The sequence below is a fragment of the Colletotrichum karsti genome, assembly GCF_011947395.1.
Source record: "Colletotrichum karsti strain CkLH20 chromosome Unknown Scaffold3, whole genome shotgun sequence".
NCBI lineage: Eukaryota > Fungi > Ascomycota > Sordariomycetes > Glomerellales > Glomerellaceae > Colletotrichum > Colletotrichum karsti.
In genome coordinates, this window is record NW_024065903.1 from 1,188,458 (window position 1) to 1,206,326 (window position 17,869).

Below are 17,869 nucleotides of genomic sequence, written 5' to 3' on the forward strand. Positions count from 1 at the left end.
CGCCGCCCGTCGCTGCCTGGACCCTTTCCCGACTCCCAACTCCACTGCGGCAATAAATCCGTATAGTCAAAAATACTCAAAAGGAAGTGAAAGGAAAAGGTTCGTATCCTGAGGCGTGCTGGGCTCCCCCTGCGTTGATCGAGATAGAGTTGCGGGAAATCTGAAAGTTTGTCGACCTCACAGGATGATCAACAGCCGCAAATAACCTTGGGAATGAGGCACGGCCTGACAAGAGTAAAGACGGACTGACGAGAAGCCCTGGAGATGAGATGGATGGATCATGGATGGGAAGACGACAAGACTAAAAAGGTGCAGTCCGGACTTCGTACGACGGACGTGCGAAAGTGGCTTGACCTCCGCGGGCTGATGACCTGCCAAAAAGCCGATCGCTGGACACAGCGGGGAAGAATGGTTTCTTCTGCAGAGGATCCCCCGAAAGCCCCAACCAAAACACATGACACCCAAGTAAGGCAGGTCTTCTCATGTCTCTTCCAGCTTCCAGGTTTTCAACGCCGACCGCAGCGGGCTAGTCACAGGCGTAGCAATGCGTCTGGCTGGACTGCAATGCGCAAACTGTTCCAGTGAGGTCCAGCCCGATTCGAAAAAGTGGCCCTACGGGGCCGACGACGGCGACTTGACCCCTGAACCTGAACAGCGTCCACTGACACTCCCAGGACCCCTCGCCATCCCCCCGCCCCCTCTCCCTCTTCGAGGTTAGGTTCCCTGGGCGTGGATCCAGGGTACTGTTGCCGCTGTTCTTCAGCTTTTTCTTTCACAATTCCAGTCGGGTCTTTAATATTTTTCTTGTCATTTCGGACAAGACAAAGGGTTGTGCGGTCTTTGAGTCGTGAGGTCACTTGCTTATCGTGGTTATTCGTCTGTTCTGAAAACATAGGAACTAGATTCTTTTCGCTGAGACGTCATCAGGTTGAAGAAATATCAGCATATCTTCCATTGTTATCTCTACCGTTGTCATTGTCTCCCTCGTCGTCTCTGTCAGCCTCTACGTCGTTATTATCATTAAATTGGTATCAAAGTCGTCGACGTCGTTGTCGTGGTATTCAGATCGGGGGTCATACACCACGATCTAGCCTCCTTCCTCCGGAACGCTATATCTCTTTCTTCCTCTAAAAACGGAGGTGGGATATCCCGCCCGGCAGGAGAGATAGACAAGAGCCCAGGCACACCGATCATTGGACTGCACCATATATTCAAGATCGACGCTACGACTGCCGCTTCTGTTCCCTCTGCCTACATCTGGCTTCTCCCTCCGCAAGTTACATCCCAGACAACTAAGAGAAAGCAAGCACGAGGAGAAAGTCTTCTAGGACTGTCCTTGGCAGCCACCTCTTCCGACGTTTACACCACTTCGAACTCGACAAAGAAAACACCATCGTTATCCTAGAAATATCCTCTGGCTCCCCGAACGGCTCCTACACTTGCCGAGACTTACACGTTCTATGACCTACGCTACCGGGCCACGATCTGCACGCTTCCTATAAGCCTCTGGCGCCGCAACTCCTTCACCTGGAGGCTTGATAACAAAATCGACGTCTCGGCCACGTCGTGACTATGACTTCAGCAGCCGCACCGCCGCCACCGCCCGAGGATGTCCAACGTCCCTTGTCAGAGTCCATCGCTGCCGCAACCCGTTCCGTTCATACGAAGCTTAACAGGCTGATCATCGCCCGTCTGCCGCTGGCGATCCCTCCCCGATCTGCCGACCCCGCCATTTACGTCTCTGGTCTGCTTCACATTGCCCCTATCTACATCGCTTTTGAGTCACTATTGAAGGATATCGTCGACTCTTCTGCCGCGGCGAAATATGACTCCGCGCAAGGCACCTCGGAGGTTCCGTCTACAGTTTCCAACGCCGAGACTAGGTTGAAAAACAATGTCGCCATCACCGAAAGGACTCGGTCGATATTGGAGTCCATTTACTTGCCAGGACTGATGCGCTCAGATCGGTTGCGGTCAGACATTCGCTCTCTTACAGGATGGTCTCCTGAGGTTGTCGAAGAGCAGTTGAGAATCGTCTCTGAATCAAGTCGCCTCGCCGAGTTCGTACGGCATGTAAAACGCACGATCGAAAGGAAGCCGCATGTCTTGCTAGCCTACTCGTACATCCTTTTCATGGCTCTCTTTGCTGGTGGAAGGTTTATCAGGGCGACCCTCGAGTCCGCAGGTTCAGACTTTTGGGACCAAGTACCATCGCCAATCCCACCATCTCAGCAGGCCTGTCAACCACGCCCGCAAAAGAAACATGAAGCAAGAGCGCCGGTTGATCTATTTGGAGGGGATAGTGGAACTCTCGAAATCGGCGAAAAGCATCTGCGGCACACGTTCCCTCTGAGTTTCTTCCACTTTGCCACTGCTCTTGATGGCGAGGATCTAAAGAAGGAGTTTAAGAGAAGACTGGCGGAATCCGAGGGCCTTCTGACTGCACAGGAGCATCATGATGTCATACAAGAGGCAATCTGCATATTTGACAACATGCTGCTCCTCGTCAGCCAGCTCGACAACGTCTGCGAGACCGACTTCGAGGATGACAAGGCCATGAGCTCTTGGATTTCACTTGGATCTGGCGGCCGGCTGCGCGACAGCGTGGTAGTGACTCACGAGAGGAGAGCGCAGGCTTCTCAGCGAGGTTCCGAAGACAGCGAGAGGTCGAACACGTGGCTCTGCAAACATGCAAGGCAGAAAAGGTCCGAGACTTCAGCGGCACCAGTTCCGATCGACCTCGAGGGACAACCGCCCGCATGCTGTCCGGCGTCGGGGTCTATGAAATTCGACGGGAAGCTGCCGGTCCCCGACAGGAAGGGTCAGGGCGCATTCTCGACCGACGGCGCGGCTGATATGCCGCCCTCCACGCGGCAAGCGAGGTCTTTCATCGCCTTGTTATCCAATATCGTCCTCATCGCAGGACTGGCCGCGATCGTGGGCATGTTTTGCTTGGCTAGGAGGTCATGAAGGGGACGGAAAAGGAGGCATTATCATCGAGCTTAGCATCGCGACCTCGGCGTTTCTGGAGCGTTTGTATTAAGATACCGCATGGGATAGATACACGATACCCCCTATAGTTTTCTTTGCGCGTTTTTGGCTTGCGTACTCATCAGACCGGTGTATTGATTCCTAGACCGAGTACATAGCATGTATATACCACATACGCACATACCCCAACACTCATGTATTCAAGAGCTTCAAAACCTTGCAGTGACGTATATCATTCATGTGCCAAGGGGAAATCCCAAGTCTCTTTTACGAAAGAAGGGCGAAAACACGCAGTGGTATCTAGTATAATCCTATCGCAATGCCGTGTGCCATGATCGTGAAAAGCCCAGCCTGACCCGTCGTGAACCTGAAAATGCACCCAATACCATCCCATCCTATCCATCCATCCATCCATCGTCCAATGTACACAAAGGCCAGAAAACTTTTGTTTGTATCGAGTGTCGCATCGCATCCCCTTCTCGAGCGAGGTATCCTTCAGTCAAGCAGTCAAGAAAAAAAAGAAAACACAAAAAAAGGGTGTATAAAAAAGGGGGGAGGAGAGGGTCCGATCAGCACTCGGAGTGCATGTCATCGTCGTCGTTATCGTCGTCTCGGTCCCAGTCGTCCGCGACGTCGGCGTACCCGGACATGTGTCTCCTGCCGCCGAACTCGCCGCCGGTGCGCAGATCCCACGCCGTGCCGCAGCCGTTGGGAACGTCGCTGCCGTCGCCGCCTTCTTGCCAGTGCCGCGCCATGTAGTCGTCCGAGATGGTGACGAGCTTGCCCTCGTTTGTCCAGCTCAGGCCCGTGACCTCGCGGCGGTGGCCGCGAATCAGGGGGGTGCCGTTGCGGACGATGGGGACCTGGCCGGTGGCGGGTGCGGTGCCCTTGGGTTGCGGCGCGGCGGGTTCCGTGGTGGGCTGGGCGAGGTGGCTTTGGGTGTCCCAGTGCTCCCTCATGAGGCGCTCGTCGGTGGGGAAGAGGAGGGCGCACTTGTCGCTTCCTACGGCGAGGAGCTCAGTGCCGGTGATGGAGACGGGGCGGACGGCGCAGCGGACGTAGAAGGACTTAACGTGGAACAAGTCGTGCTTGAAGCCGTAGAGGGGACCGAGGCCGCGGACGGCGGAGCCGGCTTTCTGGCGAGGAGGCCGGGTGGAGAGTTCAGGGGCTTGGCCGAGCATCAAGTGAGAGGTGGAGTAGGCGTAGACGGTGTTGTCCTTACAAACGGCGTAGAGACGGGCGGCGTCACTGCTGAGGGCGAGAGAGGTCAGGCCATAGGGGCGCCAGCGGTGGGTTGCTGGCTCGGCGGTGATGGCGAGCGGGGTGGCGTCGGGGCGGTTGCGTGGTGTGATATAGCGGGTGTCCCAGAGCTTGATGCAGGCGTTCGCCTCGGAGGCGGAGAGGAGGAGGTGCTCGCGGCCAGGGGGCATGTATTGCAAGGCGGTGACGGAGGCGGGAGAGGTGACGTTCTCGACGGTGCGGGCGTGGGCGCCGTCGATCGTGTTTGTAGTCCGGGCCCAGAGGGGGGAAAGGCTGCGGTCTCTGTGAAGGATGCCTTCGGGGCCGCGGGTGGAGAAGGCGGAAGTTGGGGCGGAGGAGCAGCGAAGGTCCCAGATCTGGATCTTGCCGTCGCGGTCCGAGGTTGCGACGACGTTGCCATTGGCCTGGCCTGGTTGGAACTGGACGCGGCGCATGGATTGGAAATGTCCGCCGTTGAGTTCCGCGGCGACAGACTGCGTCATGACGTCGAAGATCTTGCCGGAGCGGTCGCCGCAGGCGCTCACGAGGCGAAGGTCGTCGTCGGAGAAGGCGAGGTCCATGATTGCGTTTTCGTGGCCTTGCATGATCATCTCGACCTTCGGTTTGGGGGTCTCTCCTGCTTGGGTAGTCGTGGTGTCGAAGAAGCGAATGAAGCCTTCTTCGTCGCCAATTGCTGTGAGAGGGGCATCTGCAGTGTTTAGCCGAATGAAGTTTGGAGACGGATCCAATGGTACTCACTGTGACAGCTCGCCAGACTGAATGGAATAGTATTCGATTGAGTCAGATGCGCGCTGATCATATGTGTGTCGGTTCCCTTGCTCCAGAAAGAAGCTGTGCTTGCTCTTGAGTCTAGACATGGTCAGTTCATGGCTTTGGAGACAGGCACACAAGGGGCTTCCTTACCAAAAGCGGGATACTCAAGGTGTTGACGACCTGGTCTAGGAGTGCTGCCTTGTTCGCGAAGTAGAAGCTGGGCACCAAAACCACGGTTGCGAAGTTTGATCACCGGCTGTGGTTGGTATTTAGGCTCGGGCTATAAACCGGTCAGTTTTGGTCTCATCAGCAGCAGAAGTATCAAACGTACGGATTCCTCTTTTGCAGGTCTGAGGGGCTTGGAAAGAGAGGCGACGGGCTTGCCCTTGCTCGAGTTCTGAACACCTGCCCGGTTGCACTTAAAATAATCGATCTAGACACAGTTAGTTATTGGCCGCAAGCTGGACCCGAACGTAGAGTACTCACCAGAGTAGACCTCGGCCTCAAACCATCATATCCCACAGACGAGAAATTGCTAGCCGTTAAGGAGCTCAGCTTCCGCGCAAACTCATCTGGTGACGTCTGCGGCCCAGAGGGATATCTCCTCCCGAGAGGCGGCAGCTGGGGAGCTGAGGGAGAGTGAACCTCAGGCGACCCGACCACTTGATCTTCAACATTCTCATTTTGGCCCAAAGGAGACCTTGCCAGCGGGCTCCGTCCCAGAGGCATTCCGTCCTCCTCCTCCAAATCCTCCAGTTGTGTTCTCGACAGTTTCGTCCCCGAGCCGCGGGCCAGCTGTGGCAACTTCATGGGAATTGCATTTACAACACCCCTCTTCCTCTTCTTCTGGCTCTCCTCACTTCCAAAAGGCGACAGAAAGCTCGGGTTCGAGGTTGGCGAGATCGGTCCCGAAACGTCCGGGCTGGATCGGGGAGGGGTCTGCTGGGCATTAATCGCAGGGTCGCCCATCTCGGCGAGGACCGGCCTCGAGCTCTGAGAGGGCATCCCGCCGCGGCCGGCTCGCGGGGTGAAGAACCGCCTGAACTTTCTAGGTGTCACGCTGGGTTTTCGCTTCTCCTTGCGCGAGGCTCGCGGGGGTGGTGACGAGGGGAGCGTCGGCGAGGAGGCCGGGATGAGGCCATCGCTCGGCGGCGGGCTCGCCATGCCGCCGTGATAGACCATGGCGGAAATCGGGGGTTTCGGGGAGTTGGTTGCCTCTTCAGTTGATATATAAAGTAAACAAACAATTGTCACAGAAGAACTTCCAGCTTAAAGCGTTTCGTCGTGGCCGAGATGCGGGAAGATTTCAATTGTGGGATTGAAAGCTGGGGTGGTGAATGGCAGGGCCTGGCGGACAGGGTGGGAGGAGGCGAGCTTCGTGTCTGACGTCTTTTACGTACTAGACTCAACCACCTCGAAGTACTTTGGACGCGATGGCGTCGCGCGCGCGCGACGCGGGTCGGACCCACCTACCCCGGTGGTTTAATTGATTTTTTGAATTCCAGATGCACGGGTCCGGCGCGAAAAAAGTCCAAGCTCCTGCAGGCCGGGATGACCCACATCACATCCATTATCTCCACGTGATCGTTATCGGTCCCTAGAATTTCTCAAAAAAATTGTCTGGGAGGCGGCGGGGCCCATACATGAATCTTCATTGCAGCGAGCGGACGACGGTCGCATATCCTCCTCCACCTCGAGATCCCGTCGTCGCCGCCCTCAGCTCGACAAAATGGCGATTCAGAAGAAGCACGGAAAGGGGCGTTTGGATAAGTGGTACAAGCTTGCCAAGGAGAAGGGGTACCGTGCCAGAGCTGCGTTCAAGCTGATCCAGCTGAACAAGAAGTATGGCTTTTTGGAGAAGAGCAGGGTCGTCGTCGATCTTTGCGCTGCGCCAGGTGTAAGTCCCACGACATAACCTCTTTGTATCATTGTGTTCGTTCTGACAATCAATCGCAGTCGTGGTGTCAAGTCGCAGCCGAAACATGTCCCGTCGGTGCCCTGATCGTCGGTGTCGATCTTTCGCCCATCAAGCCGATTCCCAAGGTCATTACCTTCCAGAGCGATATTACGACCGATAAATGTCGAGCCACGATCCGCCAGCACCTCAAGACATGGAAGGCCGACTGTGTTCTGCACGATGGTGCGCCCAACGTCGGTACCGCCTGGAACCAGGACTCCTTCAACCAGGCCGAGCTGGTGCTGCAGTCCATGAAGCTGGCGACCGAGTTCCTCGCCGAGGGCGGTACCTTCGTGACCAAGGTCTTCCGCTCCAAGGACTACAACCCTCTTCTGTGGGTGTTCAACCAGCTCTTCACAAAGGTCGAGGCCACCAAGCCCCCGTCGTCGAGAAACGTCTCCGCCGAAATCTTCGTCGTCTGCAAGGGCTACAAGGCGCCCAAGCGCATCGACCCGCGGTTCCTCGACCCCCGCGCCGTCTTCGCCGAGCTCAAGGACGCGACGCCCAACAACGAGGCCAAGGTGTACAACCCGGAGACGAAAAAGCGCAAGCGTGACGGTTACGAGGAGGGAGACTGGACGCAGCACAAGGTCGTCACGGCCAGCGAGTTCATCCAGACCACCGACCCGATCGCCATCCTCGGCTCCGCAAACCAGATCTCGTTCGACCAGACCAACAACGGCGACCTCGCGCTGGCGGCCCTGGACAAGCTCCCCGAGACCACGGACGAAATCCGCCGAGACTGCGCCGATTTGAAGGTTCTCGGAAGGAAGGAGTTCAAGACGCTACTCAGATGGCGTCTCAAGGTCCGCGAGATCTTCGGCTTCCCCACCAAGAAGACGGAAAAGGCACAAAAGTCTCTCCAGGAGCAGGTCGCCGGCGAGGAGGTTGCCGAGGTCGAGTCCATGGACGAGGAGCTGCGGATCCAGGAGGAGCTGGAGGCGCTGAAGAACAAGGACGACTCCAAGAAGAAGAAGGAGAGGAGGAAAGAGAACGAGAAGAAGCAGAAGGACATCGTGCGCATGCAGCTCAACATGGTGGCACCCATGGATATCGGTATGGAGCAGCACGGCCCCCTCGGTCCCGACGCCATGTTCGCGCTCAAGACGGTCGACAAGGCCGGCGGCGTGAACAAGATTGCCAAGGGAAGGATGGCGCTCATCAAGGAGAACGAGAAGAAGAAGAAGGAGGCCGAGTCCGGGATCTCGTACGGATCGGAGGACGAAAGCGAAGACGAGGCCGAAGACCGTCTCGAGCGGGAACTGGACGGCATGTACGACCAGTGGAAGGAGCGCAAGGCGGCGGCGGACGCGAAGTGGCGCGCCAAGCGCGCTCGCGAGGAGCACGACGACGACGAGTGGGCGGGCGTCTCTGGCGGTGAGAACAGCGACAGTGATGAGGAGTTCGAGATCGAATCCGGCAGCGACTCGGACTCTGACGAGGATGAAGACGACTCCGGCAAGCCTCTCGTCACTGACTTGGATAACACTCCCGAGGACGGCGACTTGTCCAAGCGCGCGAGGAATTTCTTCAGCCAGGATATCTTCAAGGATATCCCCGGTGTTCTCGACGAGCCTGAAGATGATGACATGGAGGGTATCGAGTACAACAACCAGAGAGCTGAGAATGGCGAAGAGCCCAAGTCTTTGAAGAAGGCTAAGAAGGAGGCCAAGAAGAAGGCCGAGGAGGAGAAGAAGAAGAAGGCCAAGGAAGACAAGAAGAAACCTGCTGCGAAGGACGACGACGAGTCCAGCGAAAGCGAGGACGAGGAAGCCGGCTTCGAAGTGGTCAAGCACAAGGAGGAGGACTGGGAGAACCAGGAGAAGAGACGCGCCGACGGCAGGCTAGGTAAGCTCCCGACTGGCAGTGGAAATGATAACAGCGCTGACCAAAAACCCAGACATCGACATCATCACCGCGGAGGCGATGACGCTCGCGCACCAGCTGGCGACGGGCGAAAAGACCAAGCACGACCTCATCGACGACGGCTTCAACAAGTGGGCGCTCAAGGACCGGGACGGCCTGCCGGACTGGTTCGTCGACGACGAGGGCAAGCACGACCGGCCGCAGAAGCCCATCACCAAGGCGGCGGCGGCGGCGATACGCGAGAAGCTGCGTGCGTACAACGCGCGGCCGATCAAGAAGGTGCGCGAGGCCAAGGCGCGCAAGAAGTTCAAGGCCGCGCAGCGCCTCGAGAAGCTCAAGAAGAAGTCGGACCTGCTCAACAACGAGGAGGGCATGACGGAGAAGGAGAAGGCGGACAGCATCGCCAAGATGATGGCCAAGGCCGGCCGCGTCCAACGCAGGCCCAAGCCCACGCTGGTCATTGCCAGGGGTGAGTACTACCAGTCCCGGTGGTCGGGGATCACTCGACTGTGGTGTGAAGAAGTTTTTGCTAACGTGCCGCGCAGGTCTCAACCGTGGTGTCAAGGGTCGTCCCAAGGGCGTCAAGGGCCGTTACACTATTGTGGACTCGAGAATGAAGAAGGACCTGAGGGCGCAGAAGAGGCTAGCCAAGAAGAAGAAATAGACGGTGTCGCGGTCGTTGTTTTGACGTTGATCATACCCTGGATCTTAGACGGCGTAGAAAATGATAGAATCTGTAATAATCCAAAAAGCAAGCATGATACAGGAAGAATGTTATCTGCACGTGGAGATTCAATTGATGTGTCTGACTATCTGGTATTCATTCACACCCACGGCAGGCGGCACTGGTACGGGGTTCGCATGTCTGTGTGATAGTCTGAGTCGTTCCCACGCCCCCGGAATGGATACGATTTGCCGTGTTCATATGTATGTGTAGGTCTCAGTCAAGCCATCTGCCGGGTTGACTCACCAGCAGGTGCATGGAAAGCGAGGATTGTCATGTAATGAACATTATCATAAGTTTTGAAACTAAATATCGTCCCGCGCGCCCTGAAAAGCGAACCTCTATCAGCGGAGGAAGGGAATCATATATGAAGGACAAATGCCGCCGTAAACAAAAAAATACAACAACAAAACCATAGGCCCCCGTGCCTGACACCGAGGTTCGTACTCTACAGCATCCCAAGAAGATGGATGGACGACGCGCAGAAACAAACGCAACCCCCCGGTGTTTTTTCCGGGAACTTTTGACCCCTTGTAGAGGTGTTTCCCCTGCATCTTGACATCGTACAAGTGTTTCGTGTTTGCCGTCGTGCTGAAAGAACCGAAGAACGCCGTTGCTATCCCGAGAGCAAGCCGTAAATGCAAAGATATCTCATTGTCGTGTGATTACATCGTATCGTGCGCATATCCAATCCTCGGCCGTCTTGCGCGCGGGCCGTTTAGTCGTCTTCCTGCTTGATCTTGGGTCCATGATCAGGGGCTCGCGGTCCCAGCATCCAGTCCTGCATGGCCAACCATTCACTCCAGCTAGCCTCGGCAGCTTCGATCTCTTTCTCGGTGACGTTCTGCAGAGGCCTGAGAAAGGGGACTTGCTGCTCGCCATCCATGTCGTAATGCGTCTTGACCTTGAGCCAAGTCTCACTCTTGGCCGCGAACATGTAGTTGCGACGCTCGGCTTCGTGCATGGGCCCAATGCCGGCCACCCAGTCGTCTCCGAAGAAGCCGTGTAACACGGATGGTAAGTCAAAGCCGGTAGCTACCAGCCGGCGAATGTACGGCGTCAGAGTCGTGTAGGTGGCGGATGGCAACTGGGCGCCCAGCGGTAACTTTCCAGCGGCTCGGGCGGTGGACGGAGTTGAAGGGCCGGCCCCGGCAGGGGACGAGGGGCCGGTGGGCTTCGAGGACAGTACGGGGTTCTGTGCCTTTTGAAAAGGCAGCTGGATGTTGACAAAGGCAGCTACGGCCTGGATGGGCCCGGTGTACTGAGCATGATCCAGAAAGTATCGAAGGCATGACTGAAACTTTGGGTACCACTCAAAGATGTCGAATTGAGCATCTTGGAAGGGCTGCAAAGGAGGCCCGTTCAGCTGCGAAGGATGCGGAGGGCCGGTGAAAGAATGGCCTACCTGTGCATACTGAAATGACTGAAATGCAGAGCCAGCGGAGGAGCCGCTGGAGTGGTGGTAGGCCATGAGTCCTCAACAGGAGGAGATTGCTTCGGAGAAAAAGTGAAAACGAGAGTGGGCGGTTCCAATCCTGATCGACTCGTCAGGTCGGGAGTGCGTCGGCAGTATTAGCAGAAGGTCGAACGGGTGAGCGGGAGGAGACGAGTCGGCGACGAGTTCGACGGGGTGGATCGGAACGTCGGATTGACGCAGAGTGGAAAAGACAGCAAGGCAGCCGGATCATGCAACCTCATGGGTGTCAGTGTCTAATAACACAATATCCGACGAGGTTGCAAGTCAGTTGCGATGTGCGTCTCCTGGTGAGTTGTCGGCTGGGAGTTGACAGAAAAGTTGAGAGAAGTGTGGTTGGCGGTACAGATCTGACGCTGATCAGGCAAAGACGACATGCAGACAAGGAGGAGAAGGAAGAGCAGGACCACATGCGGAGACCGACCTGCATGGAGATGGAGTCGGAGAAGCAAACACGGCAGCCAACTGAGTAAGGGTACAGTACCTGACGGATACTCGAACCCAGGCCTGTTTTCGGGGGGGTGGTCGGCAAAGGACGTGGGCGGGAGGTGACAGGCAACGGCAACGGCGACGGCGACGAGCAAGGAGAGAGACGTTAGGTTCGAGACGGGATACTGACGGGATGTCCGCCAGGTTTAATATACTCTGGACCGACATGCACATGTACATGTGTCCATGTATGATTTTATGTATGTGTAAATGGTCCCTTGTTTTTTTCTTCCTCCTTGACGTTTGTAAGGAAGGGGAAGGGGAGAAAAAATAAAAAATAAAAAAAGGGACGGGGCAAGCACCCCCCCAATGGGACAGGTACTTGATAGGAAAAGAAGGGGGAGGAAAATGGGAGGAGAGAGAAGCGGAATGAGAGGTCGGAAGGTACTTCGTACATGCTCAACTGCAGCAGGGGCAGAACCGAGAAGGGTACCTACATCAGAAAAAAAAAAAAAGTGACATGGTCACCACCGCACCGCTCCTTGGGTCGAGATCGCGTCTGCACCCACGGCACGCCAATCCGGCGAGGGAAGAGGGCAGAAGACACACACGCACACATGCACACCAGTTGAAAATTAAGTCAGTGGTTGATGTGTGTGTGTGTGTGTGTGTGCTCGTGCCTGTGTACCGCTACCTGCTCCCGTCCACCTTCCACTCGGTCTGTGGGTGCGTGATCCAGGTTGGACATGTACAAAATAGACAGACGTGCGGTCGGTCGTAACGACGTTGAGCAGAGCAGCTCAGGTGGATAGTCAGAGTCAGAATCCAAAGGAGGACCAGCTGTATCAGTATCAGCCAAGGCACGGTACGCCAGTCGGTAGCCTGGCAGGTAAGTTTGAGATAGCGCGTCGCCATCCCGTTGATAGTGTTGCTATATAAGTCAAAAGTGGCTAAAGTGAGGTGGGAGGTTAAGGTAGGTTAGGTTAGCTGGCGCAGGTAAGGCTTCACGGATTCAGTCCACCAAATGTGTGTGCGATGGTGCGATAGTGCGATGGGTGCTGAGATGGAGGTGTGTGAGGTGAACCATGGATCGGAGGGCTGGAGTCATGATGAGAGAGGCGTGTGGGTAAGGTATCTGGGGGTGACGACTCGGTGACTGGCGATTGCCAAGAACGCCGACGCCGCCGCCTTTCTCAGGGTCTTGATGCTTCGTGAGAGTGTGCAGATAGTATTTGCGCCGGCCTGTCCGTTGACGACGTCGGATGAGATGCTTGGTACGGAAGAGTGGAGGTGGAGCACTCCATGATGAACGTGAGATGGCGGGTGAGTGTAAGATAGTGGAGATGGAGAAGCTCACAATGAGAGACAAGGCGATGGATGGTCTTGACGAGAATGAGATGGCAGGGCATTCGGCCGGCAGGTAGGTATCATGAGATCCGTCATGTTGGGAAGGGGTTGCTCTCTCATCTCATGTTTCGGGGGTCTCGATTAGCGCCGCCTTTCTAGTTTTCCGGGCTGCCAGCACCTGGTCAACAAACATCCGTCTCAACTTCGAGGATATGGATGAGATGAGATGGGATGGGATGAGCACAGGCAAGCGCCCAGTGCACGCGGTGGGCACAAGTTGGCCCAGGCTCATCGTGTCCGTCCGTGGCTGCATCTGCGTGACAGAGTCCGATGGGACTGGCACTGGCACTGGCACTGGCCCGGACTGGGGGCCCGGGGACAGGGAAAGGGAGATCGCAAGTCCATGTCGTTCGTAGATGCCGTGCGCCGCGGTGCGGTGCGGTGCGGTGCGGGTGTGGTGTGTGGTGCAGGGACGTGGACGCGGTGATAGTCGGAGCCAACGCCGGGGAAGAGGTCATTGGCCAGATTCAAACGGAATTCAAAAGTGTCGTCTCCGCAAAGTGAAGCACGGGAAAGACTACAGAGTAACCTGGCCGGGTTACGAGTACTAGGTAAGGTAGGTATGCATGCACCTCATCGTGTAAGGTATTCGTAGATTTGAATCTGAGCAACGAGATGAGATGACCTGAGGTTCAGCCGGTCAGCTTCCCAATCCGTAAGCACCTAACCATTCGGCCGGGTTTGTGGCGGTCGAAAGGCGCTGCAAGAGGAGGATCAAAATGACCTAGCCGGGGCTGTACTTCATTCAGTAAGTGAGGTGTGAGGTGACGCCCTGGAGGAAGAGAAGGAAGAGGATGATGAGGAATGTACAGAGTACCTAACCACCTTGAATGCCAAGGCAGGCGTAGGGCAGGTAAGGTACATACGATGGATCAGGACGGGGCGTGTAACAATTGGAAAAGGGCAACACCGGGCACATCTCTCTCACTCTCACTATCATCGACACCTCATCCATTTCATTCCGTCCCTCTCGGTCTGGGAAGGTCCAGGTCCAGGTCCAAGTGGCAGTGAGGGAGACACCTGCCAGTCCCTGCCCGCCATCATAAACACCCCTGCCTGCCACCTGGACAATTCTTGGGCTGCAATAGAGAAAAGGAAGAAAAAAGAAAAGAAATCTGCAGGAAAATCGAGACAGGTCCAATGTCAGTGGCCAACTCATGCAGCATCGTGGACCGTCAAGGATCATCATCGTCAGCATTGTCCCTACTTGCTTGCGTGTTACCCGACTGCTACCTCTGGGCGAGCCTCCGACTCCGAATACCTAGACGCTCCCTGCTACCTCCCTCTTTCACGAGCACGAGTCTCGACAGTCTCTCCCTCCTGACTGTCATGACTGACGAAGCACTCATCATCGATATATCGGATTTCGACGGTCGACCGCCGGTTGGGCCGGATATTGCCAACTCCCCCATTGACGCCCACCCTGTAACCGTAAACCAGACAGCCTGGTCCCATTCCCATCTCATGTCGCTCGTGGGCTTTCTATCTCCTCGCCTTCCTTCAGCCGTTGCCATCATCTTCCCTACCTTGCTCCGCGATAAACCTCAGGTATCGCTGCGTCTGTTCTGGCCAGCACCATGACCCGAGTAAATCTCGGTTCGCTCGCCTACATTTCGCCTCCACGACCAATTTGCGAATACCCAACCTCTCAAACTCGCAAAGCATCATGTTTGTTTTTTTGCTTCACCCAGCCGCCGACTGATGGTGAGGGGACATCTCGACGTCTCCGTATTAGTGACCGGAGTGGCAACCGACCATGGTCAACAAGTCATGGCCACCACTCACAACGACGGCAACACGGAGCAGCCAATATGCACATACTTGGCGCACGATGTGGTTGTCGGCGGTTGCCTCCCTTTCTCCGTGCCTCTCTCCGCGCCTCCCGAGCTTGCGACAGTGTCAAGTGTTGAGCGGTAATGCCATCGCCATGGGCTGGCCTCTTGCTTGCTTTTTCCTTGGTGCTCCCATCAATTACTTTAGCCTTGATGGGGCAGCCCACCCGTGTCTCCCCTCCGAGGTGGACTCGACTTGTCATATTCTCTCACATCTCGAGTTTCTGGACGATGCCTTACGGCCAGGTGACGAGATTACTCTGATCAACACGACCATCATCATATCCTGTGAGGCATCCGGGCGCACAAGGAACGGACGGAGATGGGCTCTAATCGGCGAAATCGCCTTATGACCTGCATACGCGGCATTCGTTAATCTTGTAATACGCAGATTCGGTTCTTCTGGGGGCTGGAGGTCGGGATGATGCCTTCCCTCGGAATCAAATTGGTTCAGATCAGGCAGGTGAAAATTTGAGAAGGGGGTCTTCAAGTCGCTTGCACCATCGACAGTCCCGACATCTACTCCGTAGCCGTGGTAGATGTATCATGTATCCGTAAGGTTGGTGAGGTAGGTACAATGAAGAAGGTACCGAAAATGGCAGCCCGTTCAAGATAGGTTCGGGGGTAAAGCCGGTAGGGCAGGGGTGTTACTGCGTAGGTACCTTAGTTCCTTGATACCGGGGTCTGGATCCCGATTACATAAGCCAACCAAGACCTAATTCGTAGCCACCAGACGGGCAGTCTATCGCGACTGACCTGGAGGCTCTTCACTCACCATGTTGCCATTCCACAACAATTCATCATCTCACGAATCACGGCTTGCGCTCGCCTGCGAAAACCACGCAACCTGCACTGTTCAATGCATCTGGCCCGGTCGACATCAGTAACGCTTTGCTTTGGGAAGCATCACGAGCTGATAAATCTCGCCTACAGATCGTGTGTGACACAGCATCAAATTCCTCCAATACTTCCTCCAGTGGTTTTCTTTCGCCGCATCCATCAACGGAGAACGCCGGCCACATATGCAGCCGGAAGAGGAGGGTTTGAGGAAGCCCTTCTGCAGGGATCGAGCCGCCCTGCTACCTACCACCCTACCTAGCTGGTCCTGTTCGTGTTCTTGTTCTGGTTCCGGCCGAGACTGGGCAGACCAGGACCACCTTCGACTACCAACCTTCGTCGACTACCGGGCAATAGTTGTCTCTTGCTCCTGTGCCTCTCTGCCTCCCCGTGGCAAAGGAACGGTCACACTACGCCTAGTTGACTCTCGTGGCCGTCGCTCTAGTGCCTCTTCCTGGAGCTCTGAATTCTCAAATGGAACCAAGCGGCTATTGGAAGGCGGAGAAATGGGACGAACTGGTGGCTTAGTTGACTGAGACACCGTCAACTTGTCGGTGCTGCCCAGTGGGCAGAATTCGCACCCTTCCTGGGTCTCCTCCGAGACCACATCCCGCTCTCGCCGTTCTCTGGTCCGATTTGTCTCCTCTGGGTCATCCAATTCCACGCTTACGTCTGCCTTGCCGTCAGGGTCCAGTGGACTATGTCTGCACGCCCCGACGAATCCACGGATTCCAAATACTGCTGAGCACTTGTCTACCGCACACTATGTCATCATATCTCCGGCTCAGCAGGCTCTTCTTCCCGCCTCACGTCGTTTCAGTATGCTGTCATTCGCCATTTCATCCCTTGGAGGCTGGATGTAGCCGCTGCCATGTCTGGGTTAACTGGCCAAACGACGTTCCCGGATGGGCCTGTACCGAGACCTCCAGCTCCGCGGCTTGTCAGCTATCGGAACTCATATGTCGACCCGTCATGGCAATCCTGATGGACTTCTGTGCGGTCGATCTGGGTTGATAGACGCTTGGCATTCGAAACAGTCGCGGCGCTCACGGCTTTCACGGCACTTACCGATTAAAATCTCCGACCTCAGCTAATTCTTGCGCCAGCTGGTCCCTTGACCTAGGCCTTGCAAAGTTCACTGGCGCCAGCTCACGGCCGTCAGATCTGAGTTAGTCTTCCACTAGCTAGCTAGTGATCCAGCCGTCCCGAGCACTGCAGGTGCCTATGAGCTCCGGTTGCCGCGTCTCACACGCAAACACAAATATAGACAGCGTCGACGCTGTTGACATCGCCGCCTCCTCGCCATCCGTGTAAGACAGCAAGAATTCCTCGTGCCTGGGCACCGGGCACACAGTTACAAGCCAGAGCGGCCTAGCATCACGGGAGCCATCTGCAGGGACATTAGACAGCCGCCTTGCAGATATCACGATTCAGCTCAACAAATCAGCCCAAATGCTTATCGCTGCAAAGCTGACGAGATGCTTACTATACCTTGAAACCCGAGAGCAAACGCTAGGTCTCGCGGACATCGGTACATGGTCAAGACGAGCATGCTCTAAATGCGCTGTTGACAAGCCTGGTCCAGTGCTTGCCAGACACGTCTATACCAGTCGACCCGGAGACTCGATTTGCTGTCTGTCCAAAGTAATGCTATCTATCGCCACCCCCTCGTCGGATCACAGCCCGTTCCTCCGCAAGCAACAATGCCACCGGCTACAGGGAGCCGCCGCCTTGAGTAGCAGCCATGCAGCAGACCGTGGCACTATTCGAATCAAGTTCCGATGTCTTCACTTTCGATGCACAACAACTGCCAGCTTGAATGCCTCACTTGGCAAGTTACTTTGGTGGCCGAACTTCTGGCGCTGCGTGCGACATGCGTTATTGAGACAGCGGTACCAGGCGTCTTGGGGCTACAAATCTGATCACTGCATCGTTCCAGTCGGACGGTACCCCTCTTGGGTCTGCGCACACAGCATCTTCGGGGGTTCTAAATGCCTTATTTTGCACAACACCAAGCCAAGACGCAAGAGTTTTGCTGCAGTGCGAAAGAGGGGATACCATTCACTAGTTGTCCGAATCATGGGATATGTCGTCAATCCTCCGCGCATACATGGAGTTGCGGCTACGTGTTACCGGCCAGGCTTTGCCAATCAACGGGACAGAATATTCAACGAACTAATGCCCGCCACAGGTGAGTATGCAGGTCATCCCGTCGATACGCTCTCTTGAGTCTTGGAGCTTAGACCACTAGCTAAGCTTGGGAATGATCTTGGTCGATGTTCTATGGGCGCCCCGCCATCCATATTTACGCTTGAGGCTCCGTCGTCCTGGTTGGGCAG

The 17,869-nt window shown here is 55.9% G+C and overlaps 4 protein-coding genes across 4 annotated transcripts; 2 read left to right on the forward strand and 2 right to left on the reverse strand.

The window, feature by feature from the left end:
* Positions 1-1,572: 1,572 nt before the first annotated feature.
* CkaCkLH20_01419 (uncharacterized protein) lies at positions 1,573-2,970 on the forward strand (the record flags this gene model as incomplete). The annotated part of the gene is made up of 1 exon (XM_038884138.1): positions 1,573-2,970. One exon carries the CDS (start codon positions 1,573-1,575, stop codon positions 2,968-2,970), a length of 1,398 nt encoding a protein of 465 aa, XP_038750730.1.
* A 590-nt stretch (positions 2,971-3,560) lies between these two features.
* Positions 3,561-6,186, reverse strand: CkaCkLH20_01420 (WD domain-containing protein; the record flags this gene model as incomplete). Its single annotated transcript, XM_038884139.1, has 5 exons — positions 3,561-4,939; positions 4,990-5,100; positions 5,155-5,284; positions 5,336-5,437; positions 5,491-6,186. The coding sequence occupies 5 exons, from the start codon at positions 6,184-6,186 to the stop codon at positions 3,561-3,563; spliced, it is 2,418 nt and encodes an 805-aa protein (XP_038750731.1).
* A 547-nt stretch (positions 6,187-6,733) lies between these two features.
* On the forward strand, positions 6,734-9,491 carry CkaCkLH20_01421 (Spb1 domain-containing protein; the record flags this gene model as incomplete). The annotated part of the gene is made up of 4 exons (XM_038884140.1): positions 6,734-6,901; positions 6,961-8,809; positions 8,862-9,296; positions 9,373-9,491. The coding sequence occupies 4 exons, from the start codon at positions 6,734-6,736 to the stop codon at positions 9,489-9,491; spliced, it is 2,571 nt and encodes an 856-aa protein (XP_038750732.1).
* Positions 9,492-10,269: 778 nt separating this feature from the next.
* On the reverse strand, positions 10,270-11,022 carry CkaCkLH20_01422 (uncharacterized protein; the record flags this gene model as incomplete). Its single annotated transcript, XM_038884141.1, has 1 exon — positions 10,270-11,022. The coding sequence occupies one exon, from the start codon at positions 11,020-11,022 to the stop codon at positions 10,270-10,272; it is 753 nt and encodes a 250-aa protein (XP_038750733.1).
* Positions 11,023-17,869: the final 6,847 nt, after the last annotated feature.